This window comes from Stenella coeruleoalba (assembly GCF_951394435.1).
Source record: "Stenella coeruleoalba genome assembly, chromosome: 11".
NCBI lineage: Eukaryota > Metazoa > Chordata > Mammalia > Artiodactyla > Delphinidae > Stenella > Stenella coeruleoalba.
This window is the reverse complement of record NC_137157.1, coordinates 59627813-59637514: the sequence shown is the minus strand read 5'-3', so window position 1 is coordinate 59637514 and position 9702 is coordinate 59627813. Positions and strand designations below refer to the sequence as shown.

The following is a 9702-nucleotide window of genomic DNA, read 5'->3' as shown; positions in this document are numbered from 1 at the left end:
GAAGGACCCCAAGAATTGAGGGCAACAACCCTCTAGAAGCCAGATCCAGCAGTGACTCTGACACACCTAAGCCTTCAAGTCATCATCTTGGTCACTACTATTCAAGAGCCTCTACGCACTGCCCAACCCTACCTCCACGACCTCGTGATTCTCACCCCAATGCTAGGCTTTCACCCCAACCAACTCTATCCCCCTGAGACATCTTCCCTACACACTAATCCCCTCCCTTCCCATTCCTGACCCCACTGCACCTAAACTGCCTCCTGTATGGCTTGCCCCTTCATCCCCCATCTGTTGGGTGTTTTAAGTGCATGTTCTGTGCATCTCACTTCCTTCACTGGACTGCAAATTCTCAAAGATTAGTCTAGCATTCAAGACCTTTCACAAGCTGGCCCCAACTTAGCTCTCCACCTTGTTCTCCCAACTGGGCCAAGTCAACATTAATCTACTCGCCAGCCCTTGAACAATGCTCTTCACTAAGCTCTCCAAAACTTTCCCAGTCTCTAAAGCCATCTGAAATGCCACCTCCTCCAGAAAGCTCTCCCTGACTACCTTGGCTAAATACATAAGAGAACAATGGCTCTTATCTCTGTGCAATTATTCCAGTGCCCAGTTCTAGTGCTCTAACTGGGGCAATAACTACTTAGAAAGAGAGGAAAGGAGTCTAAGGAACATGGGGGTGCAAAGCTGTAATGTAATTCTGATGCCAACCACCCGGAGTTAGCACAGACCCCTCAGGTTTAAGGGCAGAGCCCCCAACAAGACTGCCCTCACTGTAGATGCCAACTTCAAGTTTGGAGGTCCCCAGGCCACCTGCACTGCTGCCTAACTGGCTACAAATTCAAGGGTTCCCACACCCTCCTCAGGCTCGATAACTTGCTAGAATGACACAGAACTTAGGAAAGCACTCCACTTACAATTACAGTTTTATTATAAAGGATACAAATCAGGACCAGCCAAATGAAGAGTCACATAATGCAAGATCTGGCAGGCTCCCAGTTTCCACATCCTTTCTCCCAGAGTCAAGACACATCACCCTCCTGACACATCCATGTGTTCACCAACCAGGAAGCTCACTGAAGCTTCCATGTCCAGAGTCTTTATTAGGGTTTCATTATGCAGGCATAAGTGATTGAAATCATTGACCATGCGGCTGAGCTCAGCCTCAGTCCTGCCTCCTCTCTCTGGAGGGCAGGCTGATATCACCTGGCTTGAAGCCCCAGCCCTCTAATCACACTGTTGGTCTTTCGGGAATGGTCAGCCCTCCTGAGTCAAATTTCAGCATAACCTCAAGTGTGGTCTGAGGGTCCCACCATGGATGACAAACTCCCAGCACTTGGGAAATTCTGAGGATCTAGAGGCCCCCTCCCAAGAACCAAGAATGGAGGCCACTCAAATTACTTATTATACAATGGGGGGGACACGTATTAAAAATCTGATTTATTGGGCTTCCCTGGTGGCACAGTGGTTGAGAGTCCGCCTGCCGATGCAGGGGACACGGGTTCGTGCCCCAGTCCGGGAAGATCCCACATGCCGCGGAGCGGCTGGGCCCGTGAGCCACGGCCGCTGAGCCCGCGCGTCCGGAGCCTGTGCTCCGCAATGGGAGAGGACACAACAGTGAGAGGCCCACGTACCGCAAAAATAAATAAATAAATAATCTTATTTGAGAGCTGGAGATGACCTGTCCTAGGAGCTAGAGTCCAACCATGTGTTCCTTATTAAGCTGGTCTCTGCCCCCAACTGAATTCACTCTCCCAGCCCTTACTAAAGGGGCAGCCATTCAGCAGAGGTAAGAAATGAGTCAGCTGGAGATACCAGGCTCCCATCCACCCATCACAGTGCCCCAAGTAGCAGACAAACCACTGGACAGGGCCCTAACAGAGACCCTACAGCTTTGGCAAGGCAATTAGGGACTGTTCATACCACCCCCCGGTACCCAAGAGAACCCTTTGCAAACAGGAAGAGGTAAGAGATGGGAAAACATAAACCACCACCTTCTACACCTGACACGCAGGAGGGAAAAAGAGCCAACACAAGAGTGTTTAGGAGCTTTTAATGCTTAGACGGAAAAATCACAGGCTGGGTTTGTCATAACTCATTAGTCCATCTCTGGTGGGGCAAGAATCTGCCCATCACTCAGGCTACAGGTGGAGGCCCAGCCCCTACCTCCACCCGGGTCTTTGTGTCAGAGGGGCTTCCTGTGTAGTGCAGTGCAGTGCCTCCCCAACCTGGGGGCAAGAAAGCTAGAAAAGGTGTAAGGAGCACCCACGTGCCAGGCATTACGCAAGGCACTTTTAAGGGTTACCTCAGTTAATCCCCACACCAGCCCGATGAGGCAGGGACCCCATTTTATAGATGAGGATCCCGAGGCTTGGAGAGGTCAAGCAACTTGTCCAAAGTCATAAAGTTCACAAGTCTCAAAGCTGGGATGGAAATCCAGGTCTTCTGGCCGTTCCCACGCTGCCACACTGAACTGTCTCTCTCTGACGCAGCCTCAGTCTCCCATCAGAAGCTCACTCTCAGCAGCCATGACCCACGCTTTGTCCTGGTCCCTGTGAGGCAAGGGGTGAGCTGAAGGAAGCCGTTCTAGGACGGGTGGGGATCCTGGCAGAAGCTTTTCTCTAAAACGGCAAATATGACCTCGGAAGTCACTGTTCAGGTCACTCTCCGCCGAAGAGAGGCTCCAGGGAAACACTGAGGTGGAGCAGTTTGCAGGTGCTGGCTCTCTGTGGAGCTGGGTACCACAGACCAAAGAAGCAACGCTCAAAGGAAGGTGAGGCGGGCAGGAATCGGGAGGGCAAGCAGGAGTAGTGTCCAAACTGCCGCGGCAGGTCCCAGCAACCAGGGAGCCGAGGGGGACCTTTTCGCTCCAGTCCAGGAGGCGCGCGGCCATCTGCTTGCCCCGAAGGACCCAGGGGACCTTGAACACATCCTGTGCAGGCCGCAGGGGCGCTCACTTCGTTAACAGCGGCAGCAGCCCCAGCTCGTTCAGTCTCTCCTTGGCCACCACCTCCCAGCCCTTGTTGGCCTGCGGGTTGCGAGGGGACGGGTGCAGGAGCCCCTCCACCTGGACCTCGGGCATCAGGCTGGCCAGAGCTCGCCGCGCCCGCTGCTCGGCCAGGCGGCCCACGCCCACCACCAGCCTCACCCCCAGCAGCTGCACCTGCCGGCACAGGGCCGCATCACAGACCCCAAGGAGCTGTTCTCGCTGCTTGGCCGGCAGCTCGGCGGGGGTGAGGTTGCGGCCGCTGGGAGCCAGGAGGAGCAGAGGACACAGGTTGTGGACGAAACAGTGACGAAAGAAGACCTCGGGCTGTCCACAGAGGTTCCGGAAAAAGCCCCAGAACCGGGCACCACTCACCTCGGACTGAGGGCACTCCAGTCCCAGCACTGGTCGCTTGGGGTGCTCTTGGGGAGGGGTCTGCACAGGCCCCCCAATGCCCAACCAGTCCCGGACTACACTCACTTCCCCAAAGGGCACCTGTGGGGAAGGAGAGACACACCAGGGCTTCAGACTGGAGAACTGACGCCTGGGCTCTGAACCAACCAGCCCCTCTCCACCCTCCAAGAGGATCTAGCTGCACCCCACTCACCCCCCACTCCAACCACCTTCACCCAAGGGCCTGAGACAAGGATTTCTGGCCCTTGGTTTGAGCCTGTCCCTCTTTCTCCAATTGTTCGTGTGGCTTGCGGTCCAGGAGGATCTATTTGTTTGCCTCTACCCCACGAGCCTTTGGGACCAGGTACAGGAAGCACATGGGGGATATGTGGTCCCACACAGGGCGTGATGGGTAGCAGGGGGGACAGACAGATGGCCCGAGACAGAAAGGCGGCCAGAGCTAGAGGAGGCACAAGGACAGGGCTGACCACTGCTCTCTGGGTGCCCTCTCAGCCCAAGCCTCAAGCTGTCGTTTCCATCGATCATCATGGATCACCTTTCAGCCCCCAGTTGGGATCAATAAAAGCGATTGAGCCTCCTGCCCTGAAGCCTCTTCCCCTCCCCCACCTGCCGAGCACCCGCACGGAGGGGCAGTCACTCATCTGGAGGTCTGCAAGGGAAGCAGGCAGGCCCTGGAGTCTGCTCTGTTCCGAAGCTCTCCTCAAGCTGAGAAGCAGAACCCGGGTTGCCGGAAAGTCCTGCATCTCTTTCCTACCCACCCCGGTCAACCCGTCTCCCCACGGACCCCATAAGTCCTGGTCCCTCTCCTGAACTCAAGCACGCTCTAGGGAGAGGGGAGATCCGGCAGGGTAAGGAAAGGATGGGGCTGGCGGAAGGCAGGGCTCTCAGAGGCAATTAGTGGACAGCTCACAGGGGAAGCGGAACTACCATTAATGTGCTTGGTTAACTAGGGGCAGCGAGGCCGGGAGAGTGTCTGAGACCACAGGAGCCAGTGTGTGGGGCGGGGGGGCCCACACACGTCCACAGCCGCGCACAGGCTCCCCACAGCCCGCGCAGCCAAGCATCCACCCTGAAGCCTCCCCCTCCACCCAACAGAGGAAGCCGACCTCTTTACCCCAGTCTGGGCCATGCCAAAGGGTCCTGGGTTCATGCCCAAGAAGAGCACTTGCTTGGGCCCCTGGCAGTAGCGGGTCACGTAGCTGCGATGCGGCTCCCACGCATACTCCACAGGATTGTAGATGACGCCCACGGGCTCAGAAAACTGCAGCTGCTTCAGCTCAGCATTAAGCCGGAGCTCCTCCTCCAAGAAGCCCTCAGCCGAGCTTCGAGGGGAGGGCTGGGGCTCCACCAGAGCACCCCCCTCACGGAGGGGCCCTGGCGGGAAAGCCTGGGGCACAGCCATGACACTGTCACCTGGAAAAGAGATGGACAGAGGCCCCAACAGCCCCAGTCATAGCGTGGGAGGGATCCAGGCTGGCCAGGGCCCCTACTACCACTTCCTGGGCTCAGAAGAGACTGTCGGGCTTCCCTGGTGGCGCAGTGGTTGAGAGTCCGCCTGCCGATGCAGGGGACACGGGTTCGTGCCCCAGTATGGGAAGATCCCACGTGCCGCGGAGCGGCTGGGCCCGTGAGCCATGGCCGCTGAGCCTGCGCGTCTGGAGCCTGTGCTCCACAATGGGAGAGGCCACAGCAGTGAGAGGCCCGCGTACCGAAAAAAAAAAAAAAAAAAAAAAAGTAAAAAAAGAAGAGACTGTCAGTCACCCCCAGCCTCCAGGCAAGCTCTCGCTCATCTCAGCTCCTGGTAATGAAGGGCCCTTCCTCTTCTGGATTCAAGTATCCTCCTTATATATTACCTGGTGAGCACAACCCATAACCACCAACCATCCCCCACTCCAAACCTCCTTTCCATCAGGCACAGGTTTTGAGTCACTGGTTCCTAGGCCACGCCTAGGTTTTCAATAAATATTTACATGGCAAACTTGCAGCACCTAAAACAAGCCCAGCCAGGAGGGACTGTGTCCTGGAAACCAATGTGCTAAAGGGTGGGATGCAGGTGCACAGCCACAGCCCAGAGACTAATTACAGAGCGGATTACAGTAGCTTCCAGGTGGTGAGCAACTGCTCCGTGCCAGGTACCCCTCACTGATGTGCACGACAACCCCACGAGGTGGGTATTACTGTTCCCACGTTACAGGGGAGAGAACTGAGGCTTAGCAAGATCAAGCAACGTGCCCAGGGTCACGCACTTGGCAAATAACGAAGCTGGGATTTGAACCCAAACCATCTGACTCAAGGCTGTGCGCATCACCACCCACACCCATCTCGCTTTAGACGGTTCCATCGGCCACCCTAATTCTACAACCCCGCAACCACAGCCCATCTTCTTGCCCACGTTCAAGAATCCTCAGTGGTGAGTGAGACGATTACCAGACTCACACTAGACTCCTACAAGCTAGGTAACCCTGGCCAGAGCCTCAGGTCTCCTCACCCAAATACTAAGAAAAACAATATCCACCTAACAATATTGATATAAGAAATGGAATGAGATATTGTGTGTAAAGGGCGGCCCGGGGGAGGTAAAGGGGGACGGGAAGAGGATGAGGAAGAGGGAAGGGGGGAAGCAGGAAGAGGGAGCACCCCAGCGAGCTCTGTAACCCACAGAGGCCATTCCTTCCAATCTTCCTTCTAATCACTCCCATGCAAACCCAGTGGTCCAAACTGACCTTTCCATTCACACTTTCAAAACGCCCTTCCTACCTCAGCTCCCCAAACCTTGCACATGCTATTTCTACAAACCCAATTTTTCACAGACTCCTTGAGTGAAGCAGGACTGTGAGTCCCTTACCCCTCCACACATCCAAATCATACGTCCCCTTCCAGATGCAGCTCCAACTATCCCTTTGGTAAAGCCGTCCCTCTTCAGGATGCTGCACCATTTGCTGTACCTTCCCAGCCTCGCCCAACCCAAGTACGGCTGGCGTGAGGCCTGGGAATCTGTATTTTAAACAGGCTTCTTCAAGTGATGCTGATTGTTGGTGACGGCTGAGAACCACTGCACGTCACCATGGTTAGCTGCTTCTTCATGAATTCACACCTGGCCTCTCAGACTAGACTTCAGGCAGATCAGAGAGGAGACCCTGTTTAATTTTCCTCCATAGCTCCAAGGTCCTAGCTTTTATTAGGCAGTCAACAAACACCTGCTCACCATACCATCTTTTTTCAATCCTGTTTAAAACTACCTTCTGGGAGTTCCTGGTGGCCTAGTGGTTAGGATTCCGGGCTTTCATTGCCATGGACCAGGTTCAATCCCTGATTGGGGAACTGAGATCCTGCAAGCTGTGCAACACGGCCAAAATAAATTTAAAAATAAATAAAACTACCTTCTACCCAGGAGCCTTTCCTGATGGACTCCTCTCCACTTCTACATCCTGAGTCCACTCAAGGCTCAGCTGCCTGCTTTGCCCTCTGCTTGCTTCTGAGGGCTTGCCAGGCTCTGGCATGTTTCCATCACATCTGGGCCTCCCACAGGGCAGGGACCATGGTTCTTCTCCCTCTCAACCCCTTGCCCAGGTCAAGAGTAACCTCTTCCCCGAGATGGGACCTCAAGGTTGACACAACAGCTTGATCCATCAACCTGTTCTCTGACCCTAGCCTAGAGAAAGTGGGAAAGAGAGAGAGAAAAAATCTTAAATCAACTATACCCCAATATAAAATAAAAATTTAAAAAAAAATCAGGGCCAAACTTAGGAAATCCTTCCCTAGACTGATCTCAGAAGTCTTTAACTGATCTGTCTGGGTTGCTACCCACGGCCAACTGAACTCAAACAAAAGCTGAGAAGGGAGCTGCGGAGAACTCAATAGTCTCAGGGGCCCTTGATTTGCATCTCCCCACACAGTGCCAACATTAGTAGGTTGGCTGCTCCAAGTCTGGAACCTCTCTCAGGCCTTAAGTTGAGCCTACCTTTGATCTTTAGGGACCCATGCTGAAGACAGCAAGGCTGGGGGTACACAAAACAGTGACAAGGTCTTATTTTCAGTGTTCCAGAATTTCAAAGCCTGACCGGATGGCAAGAGCTGCAGGCTATGTGTCAACTGACTCAAATTCTAGTCCTGGTTTTAATCTCTAGGGTTCTCTTAAGTCATTTACCTCTCTTCTCTATGAAATAATTCCATCCAACCTACCACCAGCTGTTAACTCATTTATACTTTTCAATATTTATGAGTCTCTTACATGAGAGGCACTGTGGTAGTCTCCTGGTGGGGAAGAAGTCCAAAATGAATAAAATGTAAGCCAGGTTCATAAATGACTGTGACAAGACAGATAAACAATTGTTATACACTGTGATTCCAGCTTTAATGTCCTGAACAAAACACCATGAAAGCCCACCAAAGGAGAAACTTGGATGTCCTATCGAAAGTCACCCAGGGCCACAGACTTAAGAAAGGCAGATACTTTCTAAATGACAGTGCCATATTACATTAAGTGCGAAGGAAATGGAGGGTGACCCACCGATAAGTCTGGCCACCCAGGCTCTCTGACACTAAACACAGCAAGTGCAGAAGGAATCCAAGACACTATCCACTCCCCTGTCCCTTGGGGGCACTCCAGGAATCCACAGGGACAATCAACAAATCCTTAAACCAATAATGATAACAATAATAATAATGGAGCATGGACCCCGAAACAACATTTCAGCTCTCCTCCTAGTTCCGAGGGGGCTGACGGCTAAGCTCCACAAGAAATCTCGACCTCCGCCCGCGGGCTCCGCCCGACGGGAAAGCCTCGTCTCCGCAGGCCTTCCGGGCGGCTCCATGGGCTCGGCTCTCCCTGCGCCGGGCGAGCCCCTGACGGAGCGAGGGGCCCCGAAACACAGACATCCCGACTCCCCGCCTGCCACCCACGGGGAGCCCGTGGAGCTCCCAGCCCGCCCCCAAAGCCCCAAGTTCCCAGACTCCCACTTCCCTACCTGGTCCAGCGCCCCATCCGGTTTCCGGTTCCTTTCCCCCGCCCCTGGGCGCGGAGGGCTGTGGGAATTGTAGTCTACTTTGTTTAGGGAAGGCGATTGGCGTAGCTACGGCCACTTCCGCCGGAAATACTAAAATTCCCGGAAGGTGTGCTAAATTAGCCCTAAGTGACGCTGGGGATTGTAGTTTATTCTTTACAGCGGGGCTAAATTCTGCAGACTTGAGAAGTGAGAAGCCAAGCTCTGTAAGGATCTTGGAGATCCTTTCTAGCCGTAAAGGGCATCACCTTTCCAAAAGTTCATCCACAACACTTTTCCCAAAGGAATTGTCAATCAAGGAGCTTCAACTATCCGCAGTCTCTCAACTCACCTGAGGGTATTAACAATGGCTACAGACCATTTCTAGCCCTCCTTCTGCCCCAGGTATAAGAGACCTCTCCTTTGCAGCTCTCCAAGGACTGTATATAGAACATCCACGGAGGCACTTCTGGCATCTCTAACAACTCCTTAGTAATGACTTTGAGACTCTTGCATCCCCCATTACTGTCCAAACCCCTGTCTCCATGGCTTTACCATTTCAGTTCTCTCCCTACTCTGCTCTGCTGTCTACCCAGCTCTATGACCTCCCATCCTTCCCAATCCTCCCCCTCGAATACTCTGTCCAGCACACCTTCCTAGACCAATATCATGGCCTCATCTAACAGTTCATTCCCTCCCACCTCCCCAACCCAATACTAATATCCAAAGCTGTCCCACTCCTAGCTTTGTTCTTGTCCTGTCTCTGGATCTGTTTCTGTGTCTTGACTATAATATTTTCATTAGACTGTAAACACCATAAGGCCTGTTATCTTGTAGATTCCTCCCATCCCCCTGCCCTGAATACTCCAGCACAGCCATGACTGAGACCAGGGAAAGCAGTCTCCCTGCAGGTGGAGACCAATGAATCCCAGAACAGGAAGAGGTGAGAGAACAAGGATGCTACCCCCTTCCCTAGCCTCCCCTGCTCTCCTACCAGCAGACAAAAACTTAAAGGATGCAGGAGGAGCTTCAGGGAACTGTGAGCAGTGAGCCTCTGAACCACAGGTGAGAAACCACCCCTACCCTGGCAAGACTTCGGAAACTGAATTAATCATCCACCTCAACAAATTCCATTATTTCCTGAGCTCTCATTTATGCTAGATTCTCTCCCTCTCTGTGTCTTTGACTCTCTCTGCCTATGTAAATGTATCTCTATCGCTAGTCTCTCGTATAGCTGTGTATCTGTGTGTCTCTCTCTCCCTCTGTGTACATCTACCTCCCTATCTCTGCTTTTTTCTCTGGAATGAGTGAAATAAGAAT

The 9702-nt window shown here is 53.3% G+C and overlaps 1 protein-coding gene across 4 annotated transcripts; it reads right to left on the bottom strand.

The window, feature by feature from the left end:
- Positions 1-1970: 1970 nt before the first annotated feature.
- SMUG1 (single-strand-selective monofunctional uracil-DNA glycosylase 1) lies at positions 1971-8393 on the bottom strand. Of its 4 annotated transcripts, XM_079937068.1 has the most exons (4): positions 7632-7710; positions 6781-7052; positions 4515-4813; positions 1971-3481 (listed from the first exon to the last, which is right to left on the bottom strand). In XM_079937068.1, the coding sequence occupies exons 3-4, from the start codon at positions 4800-4802 to the stop codon at positions 2954-2956; spliced, it is 816 nt and encodes a 271-aa protein (XP_079793194.1). In that variant the 5' UTR covers positions 4803-4813; positions 6781-7052; positions 7632-7710; the 3' UTR covers positions 1971-2953. The 4 variants fall into 4 exon arrangements, with proteins under 4 accessions (XP_079793194.1, XP_079793195.1, XP_079793193.1 ...); XM_079937069.1 differs by lacking the exons at positions 6781-7052; positions 7632-7710 and adding an exon at positions 8368-8393; XM_079937067.1 differs by lacking the exon at positions 6781-7052 and having other exon boundaries at positions 7632-8348.
- Between the last annotated feature and the right edge of the window lie 1309 nt (positions 8394-9702).

Bases quoted from the DNA above. Each gene is read 5' to 3' on its own strand.
- SMUG1 (XM_079937067.1), bottom strand. From the start codon at position 7,701: ATGAACCTGGCTTACATTTTATTCATTTTGGACTTCTTCCCCACCAGG. The intron at 4,814-7,631 runs GTAAGAGACTCA...TCTCTTTTCCAG, and splicing joins ACTACCACAGTGCCTCTCAT to GTGACAGTGTCATGGCTGTG. The intron at 3,482-4,514 runs GTAAAGAGGTCG...CCTTCCCCACAG, and splicing joins TTGGCATGGCCCAGACTGGG to GTGCCCTTTGGGGAAGTGAG.